Source organism: Macrotis lagotis, chromosome 1 (genome assembly GCF_037893015.1).
Source record: "Macrotis lagotis isolate mMagLag1 chromosome 1, bilby.v1.9.chrom.fasta, whole genome shotgun sequence".
Taxonomy (NCBI): domain Eukaryota; kingdom Metazoa; phylum Chordata; class Mammalia; order Peramelemorphia; family Peramelidae; genus Macrotis; species Macrotis lagotis.
The window spans coordinates 887,887,235-887,906,767 of NC_133658.1; the positions used below are offsets into that span (position 1 = coordinate 887,887,235).

General features: G+C 40.7%; 1 protein-coding gene across 1 annotated transcript in view; it reads left to right on the forward strand.

The window, feature by feature from the left end:
• DNAJC11 (DnaJ heat shock protein family (Hsp40) member C11) overlaps window positions 1-19,533 on the forward strand; it is a 75,920-nt gene that overhangs the window by 30,591 nt on the left and 25,796 nt on the right. The window contains exon 4 of the mRNA XM_074218575.1: window positions 1,032-1,133. Coding sequence (XP_074074676.1) covers window positions 1,032-1,133 — 102 coding nt within the window. The remainder of the gene's footprint in view (window positions 1-1,031; window positions 1,134-19,533) is intronic.

A 19,533-nucleotide genomic window follows, 5' to 3' on the forward strand; every position in this document is an offset into this window, starting at 1 on the left:
TCTTCTCTTCCCCTGTTTCTGAAACCTTTATAAGAGATCTTTTTCATCTAGAACCACCCCTCCCAGGTTCACATTTCTCTTCTGTCACTTATTACCTATGTCACCATGAAAAAGTGATTTCATTGGGCCCATTATTGTATAGCCCCCATATTTAGGGTTTTTCGGATATTGAGAAGTGAGAAGACACTTTGCAAGTTTTACAGTTCCATATTTCAGGGTCAAGTATTAGAATTTTATGTCCATTTAATTGTAAGCATCCATTTCACCCCAAGACTCTTTAAATTCTTAGGAACTCACACAAAGCCTTTCATCTTATTGTGGGAAGAATCCATTAATTTGAGATTCTATTCTGGCACCAAGGTTCCCTTCAAAACCCAAATAAAATTCACCTATCAATCTGATTGTTACTTCTAACATTCCAGGAAGAGATTGGCATCGACTTCCCTTCTACCATACAGATCTCATTGTTCTTGGCCTCTTCACATTTTTAATATTTGTTGCCCGGAGTTCATTAGGAAATTTAAACATGATTAGATTTGCTTAAAATTCTTGTGACTTGAAATGGAAAAATGTCACAATATAAGAAAGAAGCTACTAAAATTAAGCCAAGGGGAAAAAATTGTTCTGAATTCTCTCTAGAGGGAAAGGGGAAAATTGTCACTTTGAGAATAACTGATGTCCCATGAAGTGACAGCCTGGTAAGGTTATGGTCAAGAGGAATGTCCCAGACTGAAGGTCAGAACCCCTGGACTCTTCCTGATTTTATTCTTCCTCTTTAACTCAACATAAGGCAGGCAGGTCTCTGAATCTGAATTTGATTTCTGAACTCTAAAATGGTTGAGTTGGTAGACTGATAACATCTGTTTCACTGATCCCCCTTCCTTGGCATGTTGGTGAAAAAGAAGATGCTATCCTTAGTAAGTGAAGACCCACTTGGGCTTCTTGGAGAAAAGGCAAGCTGTACCCTGCTGCTACAGGAGTCTTTAATGTTTGGATCTTTAACAGCCTCCTTTCCTCCACTCTGCTCACAGATTGTGGAGAGGAGGCGTACGCCTGCTGAAATCAGAGAAGAATTTGAACGGCTACAGAGAGAGCGAGAAGAGAGGAGGCTTCAGCAGCGAACCAACCCCAAGGTAAACCATGCCCCAGCCATCCACAGGCCCCAGAATAGAGGGAAGAGCTTTGTTGTCTGTCAGAGGGTGGGTCTAGGTCTCTTGGGAGTAAAGGATGGCAATTTTTCCTTTAAAAGTCATGTCCTATGGGTGGCTAGGTGGCTTAGTGGATAAAGCACCGGCCCTGGAGTCAGGAGGACCTGGTCTCAGACACTTAGTAATTACCTAGCTATGTGGCCTTGGGTGAGCCACTTAACCCCATTGCCTTGCAAAAACAAAAAAAAAGTCATATCCTATGAGTGCCTAGGTGGCATAGTGGATAAAGCACCGGCCCTGGAGTCAGGAGTACCTGATTTCAAATCTGGCCTCAGACACTTAATAATTACCTAGCTTTGTGGCCTTGGGCAAGCCACTTAACCCCATTGCCTTGCAAAAACCTAAAAAAAAGTCATGTCCTTCACTTGTACAAAAATATTGATAGCAGCCCTCTTTGTGGTGGCAAAGAATTGGAAATCAAGTAAATGTCCTTCAGTTGGGAGATGGCTTAGCAAACTGGTATATGTATGTCATGGAACACTGAAACCAGGAGGGACAGTAATTCAGGGAAGCTTGGAGGGATTTGCATGAACTGATGCTGAGTGAGATGAGCAGAACCAGAAAAACACTGTACACCCTAAGAGCAACATGGGGGTGATGATCAACCTTGATGGACACACTCATTCCATCAGTGCAACAATCAGGGACAATTTGGGGCTGTCTACAATGGAGAATACATCTGTATCCAGAGAAAGAACTGTGGAGTTTGAACAAAGACCAAGGACTATTACCTTTAATTTAGAAAAAAAAACTGGTATCTTTTTGTCCAATCTTGCTTTCCTCTTATATTTTATGTTTCTTCTTTAAGGATATGATTTCTCTCTCATCACATTCAGTTTGGATCAATGTATACCATGGAAACAATGTAAAGACTGACAAATTGCCTTCTGTGGGGGGTGGGGGGAGGGAAGTAAGATCAGGGGAAACATTGTAAAACTCAAAATAAATAAAATCTTAAAAAAGTCATGTCCTATCTAAAGTATGTAGATGGGGTGGGACAAAGAGATCCCAGAATAGCTGCCACTGAAACCACTCATGGGGACACAGACAGAAGCATTTTTGATCCACATGGAGGAAAGGAAGAACCAACCCCTTGGCATTTATAAAGTATAAACTAAAGCCTTGCTGGGTCCCCTACTATCCAGTCTTCCCCTGAGCTCCCTCAGCCACTTTGTCTTGTGACATTCCTTTCTACTCTGGAGCCAGAGGCCCTTTAAATGGGATGAACAGAGTCTTGACTTTCTATCTTCACCACTGGGGGAGGGTGGCCTCTTAGTGTTGAATGGGTTGGAGATGGGGGACAGAATAAACCCCAGGGTTCTTGAAATTTTTTTTTATTGTTCTGAACTTAAGAAAGAGCATTTCCATACACAGCAGAACACAAAAGGTCACTATCTCCATTTCATACCATTTGCTTTTTTTAAAGTAGATAAATTTTGCATGTTACCTTCTTTTTAAATAATATATATATATATATTTATTGTTTTTTGAATTTTACAATTTTTCCCCCAATCTCACTTCCCTCCTCCCACCCCACCCCCACCCCCAGAAGGCAATCTGATAGTCCTTATATTGTTTCCATGCTATACATGGATTAAAATTGGAGATAGCAAAATTACATAATAAGGTAACCTTTTTTTAAAAAATTAAAGGTGGAGTCTTTGGTCTTTGTTTAAACTCCACAATTCTTTCTCTGCATACAGAGGTATTCTCCATCACAGATAGCCCTAAAATTGTCCCTGATTGTTGCACTGATGGAATGGGAAAGTTCATCAAGGTTGATCATCACCCCCATATTGCTGTTAGGTTGTACATTGTTTTTCTGATGCTGCTCATCTCGCTCAGCATCAGTTCATGCAAGTCTTTCCAGGTTTCTCTGAATTCCCACCCCTCCTGGTTTCTAATAGAACAGTAGTATTCCATTACATAAATATACCAGTTTGTTCAGCCATTCCCCAATTGATGGACATTCACTCGATTTCCAATTCTTTGCCATCACAAACAGGGCTGCTATGAATATTTTTGTACAAGTGATGTTTTTACCCATTTTCATGATTTCTTCAGGGTACAGACCCAGAGTGGTATTGCTGGGTCAAAGGGTATGCACATTTTTATTGCCTTTTGGGCGTTATTCCAAATTCCTCTCCAGAAAGGTTGAATGAGTTCACAGCTCCACCAACAATGTATTAGTGTCCCAGATTTCCCACATTCCTTCCAACATTGATCGCTGTCTTTTCTGGTCATATTGGCCAGTCTAGGAGTTGTGAGGTGGTACCTCAAAGATGCTTTAATTTGTTTTTATCTAATAAGTATTTATTTAGAGCAGTTTTTCATATGACTAGATTGCTTTGATTTCCTCATCTGTAAATTGCCTCTACATATCCTTTGACCTTGGGGCAGCTAGGTGGTGCAGTGGATAGAGCATCAGCCCTGGAGTCAGGAGTACCTGAGTTCAAATTCAGTCTCAGACACTTAATAATTACCTAGCTGTGTGGCCTTGGGTAAGCCACTTAACTCCATTGCCTTGTAAAAACAAAACAAAACAAAAAAATACATATCCTTTGACTATTTGTCAATTGGGGAATGGCTTGGTTTTTTTATAAATTTGACTCAGTTTTCTCTATATTTTAGAAACTAAGTCAGAAATACTAGTTGTAAAAATTGTTTCCCAATTTACTACATTTATTTTGATCTTGGTTACAGTGGTTTTGTGCAAAAGCTTTTTAATTTAATGTAATCAAAATTATCTAGTTTGTTTTTAATGATGTTCTCCATCTCTTTCTTGGTCATAAACTGCTTCCTTTCCATAGGTCTGACTGGTAAACTATTCCTTGATTTCCTAGTTTGCTTATAATATTGTCTATTATATCTAAATCCTGTACTCATTTTGATCTTATCTTGGTATAGGGTGTGAGATGTTGGTCTAATCCAAGTTTGTGCCAAACTAACTTCCAATTTTCCCAACAGTGCATTTTTACTTTCAAAACTGATCTGTTTGCCTGTGCTTCCTTCTGAAAAATTCTTCCTTCTGTTCAGTTTTGTCCATTTTAAGAAATATTTCAGCAAATCCTCTTTTTGAGAGGCATCTATTTGAGGGGTAACTATTGTAAGTCCTTTCCCTTTTTCCCCAGTCTCTGTTGCCTAATTAACCAAGAGAAAGAAAGGAAGGAAGGGCAGGAATTGGGAGGAAGAAAAGGACCTTTGTGACAAATGGTTGTTTCTTGTCCTTCATTATCAAAGAAGGCCAAAATGACATCCCTATCGTAGAGACAAATGACATTGTGTCCAGCTGTGGCTGATTAGACCAATATGAGCTCGGAATGCCCTGCCACAGGTTGGACACAAATAGTCCGTGTGAACACCTGGGGTGGTTACTCTAAACTTAAGTACCTCATGTTTCCTTTGAGCTGCTTCAGTTCTGCCCTTCTCATAGAGCCCAGCCCCTTCACTGATGAGAGCATGCCATGCTGGGCAGTCCTGTGCCAGTGACTCCCATGCTGCCCAATCAATTCCCAAGTAATTAAGAGAGACCTTCAGGGTATCCTGGTATTGCTGCTTCTGACCCCTGTGTGAGTTCTCTATAAAACAGTATACATCTGGCACTCTAACAATGTGTCCAGACCATCATAGTTACACTCTCTGTAGTGATGTTAGAGCACTAGGCAGTTTAGCTTGAGAAAGGATTTCAGTGTCTGGTATCTTCTCCTGCCAGGTGATCTTCTGAATCTTCCTAAGACAATTTAAATGGAAGCAATTCTGTTTCCTGGCATATTGCTGATAGACTGTCCAGGTTTCACAGGCATATAGTAAATGGTTCTGTAGAACTGTATCAAATAAGCATAGTTAAGCAGAATGAATCCACACAGTGGCCATGTCCACACGTGTCTGTCAAGCCACCTCATCCATCCTGTCTCTATCATGAAATGGGCAGCAGACTTCCTCATGGGGCCTCTCCTGTGGACCACATGGCTAGTCCTTGCTTTAATCAGTTTGTTTATAATGTTGTTGTCCTTGTAGAAGATAAAAATGTCCTTGTAGAAAATTTACAATGTTGTAGTCCTCCTAGTTCTGCCTACTTCCCTCCTTGTTCATTGCCATCTGCCCTTTGAATTGTCGGGTGTAACATTCCAGAACATTTATCTACTGTAGCTGATTCAGTCCTTCCCCAGGTGTCCAAGAAGTTCCTCAATATCCCCTTAATATCTTAGTTCTTTTCTCTTACTCTCCCACCCACCCACCCCTATCTCTTCAGTTCCCTCTTCAGGATCACTAAATTTATTTTGATTGAAGTTAATTCCCTTTCAGTTATGATCCTTCTTCCTAATTCCTCATCCGACTGCTCCCTACCCTCTTGCCACTTATTTCCCCAGTTGAGTTTGGTGTATTTCTACAGCAGACTGTCTATGTGTTTCTTCCACCCTCCTTTGTCCACTTCAGGTAAAAATGAGGTTTAGATGATTCTCACCCCCTTCCTCCTTGTTCCTATTTCTCCTATTTCTCTAAGAAGGAGAAACAGAAAGTTCCCCCTCTCTACTTGCTGCACTAAACATTCTTTCCTCTCTTTCTCTTCCCCCTCTTAAAATTCTCCAAACAGAACCCATCCTCCACCTTAGTATACTAGCATACTTAGATATTAACTCCCTATATACCCTTTGAAGATGTTAAGGTTCTAAAGGGACCTTTGTTCTTTCTCTCCTTGTAAAAATCTTAGCCTTTCATCCCATTCCAATCTCAGCCAACTTCAGTTGCACAGATAAATCTCCACCTTTCTGGTCTTCTCTGGACTTTTCTGTTTTTATTTCAAAGTTCCCACTCAGCTCTGGTCTTTTCAACAGCAATGCTCACAAATCTTCTGTCCTATTAAAATGCAATTTTTCTTTCTCAGATTTTCCTCCATTTTGCAGGAAAAGTTATTCTTGGTTGTAAGTCTATCTTCTTTGTTTTTGGAATATTACGTTCCAAAAATTCCATTTTTAGTTGAAGCAACTGCATCTTATGTGAGCTTGACTATAGGCTCCTCTGTATTTTTTTAAATTGCTTCTTTCTGAACTTGTGTATTATTTTTCCTTTGATGTGGGAGCTTTGAATTTTGCCTGTGGCATTCCTGGAACTTTTCCTTTTGGGAATGCCTTTTAGGAGGTCATCAGTGGATTCTTTCTATCTTCACTTTGTCTTCTGATTTTAATACATCTGGACTGTTTTCATTTATGTCTGAAAATAGAATGTCCAGGCTTTTAAAAAAAAACAAACACAAGCAAACTATGGTTTTCATAGCATCAGAAATCTGTAAACATTTCTTAGGCTCCTTACTGTGCCAGTCACTGTACTGACATTGGGGAATTCAAGGATGGGCATACTGAATGATATGATAATCTGAAATTATCAATTTCATCTGTTTTTCCATTCAGTTGTTTTTAATATCAGAGAACATACATTTTCTTCTATTTTTTTCAATCTTTTAATTTTAATGTCTTAAGGAATTGGTGGTTTGGTTTTGTTCTAGTTTACAAGGAGCCTATTACATGAGTAAGATTTACCACTTTCTCTTCTAAGTTACTTGTTATCTTTCTAATTCTTAACTCAAAAGCTTTTATTTGATTTCTTTATCTCTTACTTCATTTCTTCTAGGTCTTCATGGAGCCCTTGTGGAAAATCCATTTTTTCCTTTAAGTCTCTCTTAGCAGTTGTTATGGAGTTAGATTTACAATAAATTTTGATACTGGTTGTTGTTTTCCTTGATTTACTCATCTCTCCAGCTTAGTTCCTGAATTGGGGCTTTGTGAGAAGACCAATATCTGCTCTCTGCTGTTAATTCTGCATGGGATAATAGACCCTGGAGGTCTTGCCCTGAAACCTAGGCCTTCCTGTGCTGATATTTACCTCCAATTTAGAGTTCTTTCTGAAGAATCAAGATAAGAGTGGTAGAAACCTCAGCACCTCTAAAGATTTGAGTGTGCTGCTGCTTACTTCTTCCTGGGACTTCCCAAAGCTGGAGCATTCAGACCACCTGGGATTTTCTCAGATGAGTCTTTTGATTTTGCTGCCTCTGAACACAGTCTTGCTCATCTCTGGTACTCACTTTTCTTGAGGGGGAATACCTCCTTTCCTGTTGTCCTTGGGCTTCTGACTGACTTTTTGTTCTGTTCTGGGATGGAAGATGCCATTTTCTGTGGCTTCTCATTGGATTCTGTGATTATATTTGGTCTGATGAATGTAAGGTCTCTGTTAAACTGAAGGTAGTGGTGGGGGCTGGGCAGTCTCCCTTCCATTCAGGAATCTATCTTGGCAGGAAGTTCCAAACTTCATTTCTACAGTCCGTTTAAAGAAAGATTCCCATCATTGGGACAGCTGGTTTTAGGAGCACAAGTTCTGATTTGTCATCAACCAGAGCCCACTCCCTTCATTCATCCAAATCACTAGTGAAGCTTAAATTATTTAAACACAGTGAACAGTACCAAGCTCAGGATTCTATATTTTAACATTTCCTCCCTTGATTTTTCTGGAGAGGATGTATGGTGTTTCTTTTCCAACCTGATGGTGAACAATTCCCAATGTTGTAGGGGTGCCAGTAGTACTTACAGGCTAATTCAACTTGCCTAATTCAGTATCCAACTGTGGTCAGTAAGAGGAGTGCTCAAAATAGCCTGCCAAGACCATGTCCTTGCCTCCAGGACTGCATGGCAGGGAGCCCCTGTGGTTACATTGAGGCAGCTGGTGCTACCATGGAAAGAGCTCTGGTCTAGACTCAGAAGAAACTGAATTTAAATCTCAGACCACTTCAGAATGGTGTGACCCTGAGCAAGTCATGCAACCTCTGTTTCCTCCACTGGAAAATGGAGATAATTGCATTTACACCCAGGGTTGTTCTAAGGATCAAATGAGATTTTTACAAAAGCACTTGTAACAACAACACCTGGCTCTTCTTTTTTTTTTTTAATTTGTTTATTTATTTTGAATTTTACAATTTCCTGCCTAATCTAACTTCCCACCTCTGCACCCCCCCCCCCCGAAGGCAGTCTGTTAGTCTTTACATTGGTATATGTTGATCTAAGTTGAATGTGATGAGAGAGAAATCATATCCTCAAGGAAAAAATAAAAAATAAGAGATAGCAAAATTACATAATAAGATAACGGTTTTTTTAAATTAAAGTTTATATGGGGCAGCTAGGTGGTGCAGTGGATAGAGCACCGGCCCTGGAGTCAGGAATACATGAGTTCAAATTCAGCCTCAGACACTTAATAATTACCTAGCTCTGTGGCCTTGGGCAAGCCACGTAATCCCATTTGCCTTGCAAAAAAATCCTTTAAAAAATGTTAAATAAAATTAAAGTTAATAGTCTTTGGTCTTTGTTCAAACTCCACACAATTCTTTCTCTGGATACAGATGGTATTCTCTATCACAGATACCTCAATTGTGCCTGATTGTTGCACTGATGGAGTGAGTGAGTCCTTTAAGGTTGATCATCATTATGCCCATGTTGCTGTTCTTCTGGTTCTGTTCATCTCACTCAGCCTTAGTTCGTGTAAATCATTCCAGGTTTCTCTGAATTCTTATCCCTCTTGGTTTCTAATAGAACAATAGTGTTCTATGACATACATATACCACAGTTTGTTCAGCCATTCCCTAACTGAAGGACATTCATTCAGTTTCCAATTCTTTGCCACCACAGAGTTGCTATGAATGTTTTTGTAGTATTATTTTTACACTTTTTCATGATCTCTTAAAGGTATAGACCCTGTAGTGATATTGCTGGATAAAAGGGTATGCACATTTTTGTTGACTTTTGGACAACACCTGGCTCTTATATTTGCTTCCCTTCCTCCATTTCCATTCCCTTCCGTGGTTTGGAATGTCACTACAGGCTTCCATGATCAGTCTTGATTCAGCATATGAGCTCCTTGAAAGAAACAACTGTGTCCTATTGAAAATTCAGGCAAGTCCTTGATTAATATTTATTGATTTGAATTAGAAGGAAAGTTTTCAGCCACATTTGAAGGAACCAAAACTTCTCATTAAAACAGAACAAAATGATACCTTGATGATAGCTTATCAGATCTGATCTTTTGATCTTATAACTTTTAGAAAACTGATTTTGTTGTAGACCTTAAGACTCCACAAAGAACTAGCTATCTAGCCATCTATTGGGTGCTCTTTTATCAGTTTCTATATGGCATTTCCTAGTATGTTGGTGACAGCAACACCTTCCCTTGCCCTTTAGCTAACTTTGCCAGTCAGTGTTCAATTTTAGTCAGGCATTCCTTTTGGTCAGGTGGAAGAAGGAGATTGGTAGCATTTGGGGGAAATTCATGGGGTCTTTATGTATTGATTGAAGACATCTGGTCCCATCACAGACATCTTCTCTTCCCTCCTCTTCTTCTCCCTCTCTCCCAATTCTGGATTCACTCCAGTAGTTTCCCCATCCTGTGTCTAGGGTCAGTGCATCTGCAGAAAAATATCTGAATGGAGAGAAACAGAGAGGGAGAGACCTGCTTCCTGGCTTTAGAATTTTTACCATTTAGTCTGGAAGCTTTGCTTCTTCAGTTGGAGCAATGAAAGGGAAAGAGCTGCATTGTAATCCTGAGCCTCTGTGTCCTGTGATAAAATTAGCCATCTGGGTGTTTACAGCAATTGCTTATTGGAATTCTATGGAAATGTGTCTCCGGGCCATGTTCCTGTGGAATGAGGGAGCACAGCTGTGATCATTTCATACAAGAACGCAAGTTATTTTAAAATTTCCAACATTTTACTACTTCCATAAACTGCTTCCAAATAAATAAAACATTTTCTAACCAGAAATGTTGAGTGATAACCAGATGTCAGCTATAAGGCACTCCTTTTTTGATCTGGATCTTTTATTCTGTTTTAGAGTTTTGTTTTGATTTTCAAGATGTGCTGAAGGGTTTAGAAAGTTTGGGGCTTATGAGGAAAGGAATTAACTTTATGGTAAGGATTGGGGGGGGGGGAAACCAAAGAGAAATATAGTTCTAGCCACTGCCTGCCATAAGAACTGTCACTGTGCCCTACACCACCACCACCACCACCACCACCCCCCGCCGCCAGTAAAAAGGCAAACAGAGACCTGGGTACCTGTGCTATTGAAAGGTGAAGCTCTGACAGAATTCCTGGCATCAGTCAACCAACAAGCATTTATTAGGTATCGATAATGAGTCAGAAGTTATATTAAGTGCTGGGGGTACAAAGAAAAGTCAAAGACAAGCCCTGCCCCTTGAGGGGCTTACAGTCTAATGGGGAAGGCAGCATGCAGACCACTGTGTAAACAAGGTACAAAAGGAATCAACAGAGGGAAGGCCATCGGCTTTCCCCGGGGACTGGTGAAGGGCTCATGGAGAGAAGGAGGAGAGGGGACATACAAATGGGACAGCCAGGGAAATGCCCAGAGTCTTGAGATGGAAAAGGAAGGGGACTAGTGTCACTGGATCACAGAGAATGTGAAAGGGGTGTGTGGGTATAGTTGTGGGTCAGGGTTGTCAGGGTGAGAGATAGGAAAGAAACAGTTATGGTTTTTCTGTTTGATCCTGGAGGGAATGGGTAGCCACTGAAGTTGACTGGATGGGAGTGACAGTGACATGGTCAGACTTGAGCATTAAGATCAATTTGGGGGGGGGGGGGGTGGCTAGGTGGCACAGTGGATAAAGCACCAGCCTTGGAGTCTGGAGTACCTGGGTTCAAATCTGGTCTCAGACACTTAATAATTAACTAGCTGTGTGGCCTTGGGCAAGCCACTTAACCCCATTTGCCTTGCAAAAAAACCTAAAAAAGATCAATTGGGCATCAGAGTGAAAGGTGGACTGGAGTGGAGAGAGCTCTGTTTGAATCAAGGAGAATAACCAGCAGGCAATTGTAATAGTCCAGGTATACAAGGACTCGAAGCCTTCACCAGGGTGGGGGTAGTGTCAGAGGAGACAGAGGACATCTTTGAGAAATGGGCACCTCATTGGCTCTGAAGAATGAGAGTATTGAGAATGATGTTGTGAGCCTGGGGGAAGTGGGAGAGGACAGTAGTCACAAAACACTTCCATAGAACATGTCCATTCCAAAAGATAATGCAGTCGTACAGAAGTCTGGATGGGAAGATAATGAATTCATTTTTTTTGTGCATGTTGAGTTTCAGATATGTGTAAGACTTCCAGTTTGAATTGTTCAGGAACCAGTTGGAGATGTGACACTAGGGATAAGGAGAAAGGTTAGGCTGGCAGATACATTTGAAAATCATCTTAGTAGAAATGATAGTTGGATGAGCTCACCAAAGTGAGAAAAGAAGAGAAGGCTTTGGATAGAGCCCTGGGGGCTGCCTACTGCTAACAGATGTGACTTGGAGCAAAGAAGACTTAGAGGATCTGACAGAGAGGTGGTAGGAGGAAGGGAGGCCAAAGATAAGAGGGAAGATCCTCCAGGAGATAGAGTGCTTTTAGAAAGCTCAGAGCCTGAACACTCATCCCCCTTTGCTAGGGCTTAAGGAAAGGAGCAAGTCTCAGAATTTTAGCCTTTGTCCTTCATTTCTTCAGCTTCTTCTTTAGTTTGAACCTTCAGCCAAATCCCAGCCTCCTAACACCATCAGCAGATTTTTATTTGAGTCACCATATTGCAAATACCATGTATTCAGCACAGGGTCAAGAAAAAGGGCCTGTGTGAATGACAGTAAAAGAGCAGAAAACAACTAAATAAAGATGACAGGTCACTGGAGGATAAAGGAAAAATGGCTTTTCTGTTTAAAATGAATGTTTTCAGCAGCTAGGTGGCGCAGTGGATAGAGCATCAGTCCTGTAGTCGGGACAACCTGAGTTCAAATTTGGCCTCAGACACTTAATAATTACCTAGCTGTGTGGCCTTGGGGAAATCACTTAACCCCATTGCCTTACAAAAACAAAAGAATAAATTAAATTAAAATTAATGTTTTCTCATCAGATCGGATTTCTAATCTAGCACCCACTTAATGTAATGGCTTTCTAGATGCACATAACACCTAATCCTGACTGATAGGTTTCTGTAAACATTCAGATAGATTTTGAAACTAACTCTCTCTCTCTCTCTCTCTCTCTCTCTCTCTCTCTCTCCCCCCATCCATCCATCCATCTATCCATACTCCCTTTGTGTCCATGATTTAATCAACTCAGCCAAAAGAGTTTTCTTAATGAACTGTCAGGTTAAGAAGAGCCTTGTTGTACACCCCCTTTGCTTCTAAGGTCACTAGTATCCAGGGGCCTGTTCTCCATCTTGCTGAAGAAAGATGGGAAGCCAAAGAAAACTTTTTTTTTTTTTTCATTTTAGCTGGATTGAGGTTTCCTTAATGCAGCTCTGTGAAATACAGAATGTAATCTTTAGATGCTTTTGCAGGGTAAGAACAAAGAGTATATTTAGCTGTCTTTCATTCTTTAGCTGGGTTTGGGAGAAGGCATTTACAGTCAGATATGCAGTGTGATTCATTGAGGTAGAATATATAAGACTATTGAGTCCATTGTGACAAGTGTGGCTGTTCTCTTGACCTCAGAATACAGAAATAAAATCTATTTAATTTGCATAATCTATCAGCACTTCTTGCTTTTTTGAGATTAAAATCATGCCACAGGATTGTTTTGCAACCTTTTCAGTTCATATTGATTATTTTCACTCTTTTCTTTTGTTAATACCCATATAGCATAGAATATTTAGTTTAGGGTTGTTGTTCAGTCCTGGCCTGTCATCTCTTAGGGAAGCTGCTATATTATTTTGCTGATCCCATGACATGATGCCTTGTTCCTAAACTGTGACATTAATTTCTTGGGCTATTTAATTTTTTTTCTTCTGCTTTCCAAACCTTAGTGCACAAATTATATTTACCTCTATGCTGCTTTTGCCTTTTAAAATGGGTACATTTCTGGTATGGATTCTTTGATTCCTTTTTCAAATTCAATTTCATTGGAAATGCTTTTTGAAATACTGTATCTGGGCATATGTTTCACATAAGTGCTAAATAATCACAAAAAATTTACAAGAGAGTTTATGATTTTTTATTCAGTCATCTGAAAGATCAGAGTTATTTGTATTCGGAGGTAGGGGTCGGTTGAGAAGTTATTTTGCTGTTGTGGTTAATTGGTACACCTCTCAGAGGGAGATGGTGATGATGACTTCAGTCTGGTTTTGTGGGAATGATTCTGAGGTCATAAAACTGCTTTTGTGAGTTGGCTGACAGGATAATTTTGCAAAAGAAGAAAAGCCATTTAAGCCCATATGTTTGGCAGTTCTCAAAGGCAGCAAGGGGCAATTTACCGTATGCAGAAATGGAAGTCTATTGGAATTGGAGAAACTAGAAAGTTTTCATATAAGTAAGAAGAGAGAAAAATGTGATTAATCAAGTGTCTGGGGAAATTGCCAGAGAGCCAATTCTGAGGAAAATGTAAAGAAAGGGATCTCCTTTACTTACAAACTAGAAAAAAGGCTCCAGAAGAGAAAATTAGTTTGCCCTTAATGGGTAGTTCATTGAAGACCTATCCCAGACCACCATGTCACTATACTGGATTTAAACACATGGGCCTTTCAACTCCCATGATCTGTCCTGTATCCCAACCACTGGGGCTGGCAGTAGGTCATATCTAAAATTTCATCATTACCCATTATTGTGATAATGAAATTCTCTCTCAGGTCATAATCCCACTGTCTTAAATCTCTCTTATCTTATTCCTCCTAAATCTTTATCCTTACTGAGACCTTTGGTCTCCTACCACTCTTTCTGTGTCTTTATCTCTTGCCTTCTTCACACTCTGTAGTTAATAAGTTCAGGGGCAGCTAGGTGGCGTTAGTGGAGAGTACTGTCCCTGGAGTCGGGAGTACCGGAGTTCAAATCAGATACTTAATAATTAGCTAGCTATGTGGCCTTGGGCAAGCCATTTAACCCCATTGTTTTGCAAAAACCTAAAAAATAAATAAGTTCAAGTATACTTCTCTCCCTGGAACCCCTTTCCCCTCTTGCCTTACCACACCATTCCAGACCTACTAGTTCTTAATCTTGAATCATTCCTACACCATCTACTTCTCTGCCCTATTCTCATGCTGCTGAATAAAATCATGATGCTGTGCAACTGAGTCCATTTGTTTTAACTGATCTCAACTGGATCCTCCTTGCTGCCCAGTAATCATTTTATTCTTCCTCAATTACTTGTTTTGTCACACTTTTTTTTAAAGTTTTTGCAAGGCAATGGGTTAAGTGGCTTGCCCAAAGCCACACAGCTAGGTAATTATTAAGTGCCTGGGGCTGGATTTGAACTCAGGTCGCCCTGACTCCAGGGCCAGTGCTCTATCCACTGCACCACCTAGTTGCTCCTCACACTCTCTTTTGATGCTATCCAAATCACTGCTTTAAGCCTCCCTCCAGTCATTTCTCAGCAGATACTCATGCTCCACTGTACTCTTCTTTAAAACTCTTCTATAGTTTTCTCGTCCTCTGCAACAGTTTCTGAAGACCTGGTGACCCTTCTTTTCAAGGCTAATGTGTCCTGGCCCCATCCCTGAGCTTCAGATCTTTTTTGTCTTTATCTTTGACTTCTTAGAAGTTTTTGATAAAGGTTAACTGTGTTGATCTTAGAAACTCTTCATTTTTGGCTTTCATGACCATACTGGTTCATTTCCCATTTATGTTGCTACTCCTTTTTCAGTCTCCTTTCTTGTTTATCATTCATTTCCTTTTTTTTTTTCTTTTTTTGGTGAGGCACTGGTGTCAAGTGCCCAAGGTCACACAGCTAGTTAAGTATCAAGTGTCTGAGGTCACATTTGAACTCAGGTCCATCTGACTCCAGGACTGATGCTCTATCCACTATGCCTCCTAACTGCCCCTATCATTGATTTTGTAGTCCCTAAGTATGAGCATTTGCACTTCCTCTGTATTCTCCCCGCCTTGTAAATTCTTATAACTTCCTATTACCTCCAGGATCAAATATGAACTCCTCTGCTTTAAAGGCCAAGCTGCCCCCAGTCTTGCCCCCCCCCCAGCCCACCTTTCCAGTCTTATTGCAAATTACTCCCCTGTCCAAACTGACATTTGGAGTGGGGGGGGGGATTAGTTTCCCTCATACTTAGCACTTCCATGACTTTGTACTGTTCCCCATATCTGGGATGTATTTCTTCACCTCTGATTCTCAGAATACCATGTTTCCTTCAGGGTTCAACTCAACTTCCTCCTTTTCTGACATTTCCCCCAATACTTACTATCCAGCTTCTAGGGCTTCCATTTTCCCTCCCCACAAAATGCCTTATAAGACAAGATCACTGATATTCATCCAGCATTAAATTTCAAAGTATTCTGAAAGATGGAAGGAAAATAGCAAAATGAACTAATGTTTGTCTTTTAAAAAGTTTTAAGAGTTGATGAGTAGCACTCTGAGTACAAGTATGACTTTGGATGCTGTGACAATTCATACCAAAAAGCCCTGGGAGTCTGTAGATCAATCTGGTGACTAGCTGCCTAAAAATCTAGAGGGAAGCTGAGCAGCATTTTCCTTAATCACAACCTTTGTCATACTTTACTCTTCACAAAATTACTCTCCTCATAGTGGTCCTGGAAGGCATAGGTAGTAAGAGTATTGTTCCACAATCCCATTTTAGAGGTGAGAGCCTGAGGCTCATAAAGAGGGCTAAGTAAACATGTAGTGACTCGAATAAAGACCAGACCCTGTTTGCTGTATTTGTGCCAGTCTGGGTTCTACATTTTTAAATGGGCCTTAACAAATTAGATTGAATCCTGGGGAAAGTGATCTAGGATGGTAGAGTTTCTGAGGAGACTTCATTAGCTGCCAGTACAGAGAGCAGAATAGGACCAGTGATTCCAGAGGTGTAGGCTTTCCATCAGTTACAACTGGCTACTTAGTCCAGAGTCTTCCCATGCGCAGCCCCAGTGGCTACTTAGAGGAAATAGGCATAGAGACTCACATTTTCCATGAGAAGTGGAACAAATGAATTGTAAGGACCTTTCCAACTTCAAGATTTCTTTGACCTGATTAATTTTTTGTTTATTTTCCAGGGTTAAATAATCTCTATCATATTATCTTCAAATAGAGATGATTTTGCTTTCTTTGTCCCTGCTTGTTCTTATTTTTTTTCTTTTATTGCTTTCTGGGAGGCATCATGGCACAGTGGGTTGCGTGTCAGACTCTGAGTCAGGAAGACATTGAATACCAACTTCTGATCTCTATAAACCCCGTGATCCCAGACAAGTCCTTGACCTCTTAGTCCCTCAGACAATTTCTCAGGATTTACATGTGACCATGGACATCCTCATTTCATCCCTCTCTTACTAGAAACTTATCCAACCTTCCTGTGTTGCATAAGATGCTGACACTTAGTTTTATGTAGATTCTTTTAGTCATGTCCTTGTGATTTTTAGCATAAATGACTTTTTTATGGAAGGCTTTTTCTGCATCTGCTATTATGTATTTTATTGGTATTATTTTATTTTGTTTTTGATATGATTGTGTTCATATTCATTTTAATGTTGGACCAGCCATCCAGTGCTGATATAAATCCAACCCTGGTTATAACAAATAGGTTTTTAGTATGCTTTTGCTGTAGTGAGTTCTCCTACAATTACAAAATCACAAACCAATGAGAATTTGGGCATGAATTTCTTTTGTTTTTTGCAAGGCAATGGGGTTAAGTGACTTGCCTAAGGTCACACTAAGTAATTATTAAGTATCTGAGTGCTCTTATCTACTGCACCACCTAGCTGCTCCATAACATAAATTTCAAATTGCTTTTGCATGATTTCTTCCTTGAGAAACAATTGAGAGTTCAAAAAATGCCCCCCCTTAACAGTAACGCCCAAGTTCACCACCCTTTAGATACCAAGATGGAGAGTATGTCATCTGGGACAGCGAAGGCCAGTTCCTGCCACCCCTGTCCCTCCCCCATCCCCTGCTCATTCAGAGTCAGCACTAGTGATTGAAGTAATTCTTATTTCTTAACTCCCTAACTTTTTTTTTAGGGGTTTTTTTTTTTCAAGGCAGTGGGGTTAAGTGGCTTGCCTAAGGCCATACAACTAGGTGATTATTAAGTGTCTGAGGTCATATTTGAACTCAGGTTGCTGCCCCTCCCCTTAACTCTTAAAAAAAACTATGCTATCATTTTAGACTTTTATCTTTTTTATGTGTTACTGACAAAATTTTGAGGGTTGTCTCTAGCACCATTTTCCCTAAAAGTTTTCATAGTTTTTAATTGCATGATTTTGTATCATTCAGTGTTTTGGGGTAGCATATCTATCACATGGAACTGACTGTGGCACAGAGAATAGAGCACAGACCTTGGAGTCAGGAGGATGGAAGTGCGAATCCAGCCTTAGAAACTTGATACTCATTTGCTGTGTGACCTTGGGCAAATCTCTTCACCCTGAATCAGGTGTTCTGATTCATATCTGACCATTGGATCCATATGAGGAGAAAGTGAGGTTGGTGACTGAGCACAGCCCCCCTCACTCAAATCCAGTTCATGTGTTTGTCATGCCAGTACCTCTATGAGATCATGGATTGCTTCAAGAATTAAGGACAAAAATCATATTTATTTAATGTTCTGCATCAGCGAGGGGTGGAGCCAAGATGGTGACAAGAACGGATCATGTCTTAGGGGCTCTCTCATAAAACTTATAAGCTAAGGACTCTAACTAAATTTTCGAGAGACAGAACCCACAGAGGGATCCAGTGAGGCAGTTCTCTTACTCAAGGTAACCTGGAAAAGAGCAGAAAGGCTCTGCTTCCCTGGGGTTGGAGGGGTGGCCTGCCAGAGGAGTGGTCTGCCAGAGCGAAGGAACTTCAGCCTCCTGGAGGCAGCCCCAGGGCACTGGGGGGCCATGGCTCACAACAGCTAGGGAGTTTCCTGAGCTACACCCCGGGGGAGCACTGGGCACAAATTGGGGGAACAGCTGGGGTCTTCTGCCAGAGCTAGCATGTGAAGCCCAGCCCTCAGGGCACGCAGAGCAGCATGGCCAGGAACAGAAGCAGGTGGAGCTGGTAAGCAGGAGCCCCCAGGGCATGAGCCCATTGAGCTGAGGGAGGGGAGTGAAGAGAAACTGTGGAGCTCTGTCCTCTGCCCCTGGAACAGGACTCTGGGGCTCTGACCACATTCAGATCCTGATCACAGTCTAGGCCCTCTCCACCTCAGCCCCATGGCAGAGGGGGGTGCATATGGTCATTCACAGACCAGGAGGGAGGACAGAGCCTCACACACTGAGACCCTTGTGGGAGTGTCCCAAAAGCTCAAGAAGCACCCCAAAACCAGGCTCAGGCTGGGAAAATGAGCAAGCAGAGAAACAAGAGGAACACCAATGAGAAATATTTTGCATATGAGCCCAAGAAGGATCAAAATACTTGGTCTGAAGATGAGGAAGCACAAGCTCCTGCATCTTAAAGATACCAAGTGAAACAGAAATTGGGCTCAGGCTATGACAGAGCTCAAAAAGACTTTGAAAATGAGGGAGTTAGAAGAAAAACTGGGAAAAGAAATGAGATAGATGCAAGAAAAACATGAAAATGAAGTCAGCAGCCTAGTCAAGGAAATCCAAAAAAATGCTGAAGAAAATAGCATGCTAAAAACCAGCTTAGGTCAAATGGATAAAACAGTTCAAAAAGTTATTGAGGAGAAGAATGCCTTAACAAACAAAATTGGCCAGATGGAAAGAGATAAGAAAACTCTGAAGAGAACAAATCCTTCAGACAAAGAATAGAACTCAGGGAGATTTATGAATTTACTAGAAATCAGGACTCAATACTTCAAAACCAAAAGAATGAAAAATTAGAAGAAAATGTGAAACATCTCATTGTAAAAACAACTGATGTGGGAAACAGACTTAGGAAAGAGAATTTAAAAATTATTGGAATATCTGAAAGTCATGTTCAGGAAAAGAGCCTTGATGTCATTTTCAAAGAATTACTACAGAAAAATTGCCCTGATATTGTAGAAACAGAGGGCAAAATAGAAATGGAGAGAATCCACAGATCCCCCTGAGAAAGAGATCCCAAAAAACCAACCCCTAGGAATATTATAGCCAAGTTCCAGAACTCCCAATCAAAGAGAAAATATTACAAGCAGCCAGAAGGACACAGTTCAAATATCGTGGAGCTGCAGTCAGGATCACACAGGACTTAGCAGCAACTACATTAAAAGCTCGTAGGGCTTGGAATATAATATACTGGAAGGCAAAAGAACTTAGAATGCAGCCAAGAATGAACTACCCAGCAAAGCTGAATGTCCTCTTCCAGGGAAAAAGATGGACTTTCAATGAACCAGGGGAATTTCAAATGTTCCTGTTGGAATGGCCAGAGCTGAACAGAAGGTTTGCTCTTCAGA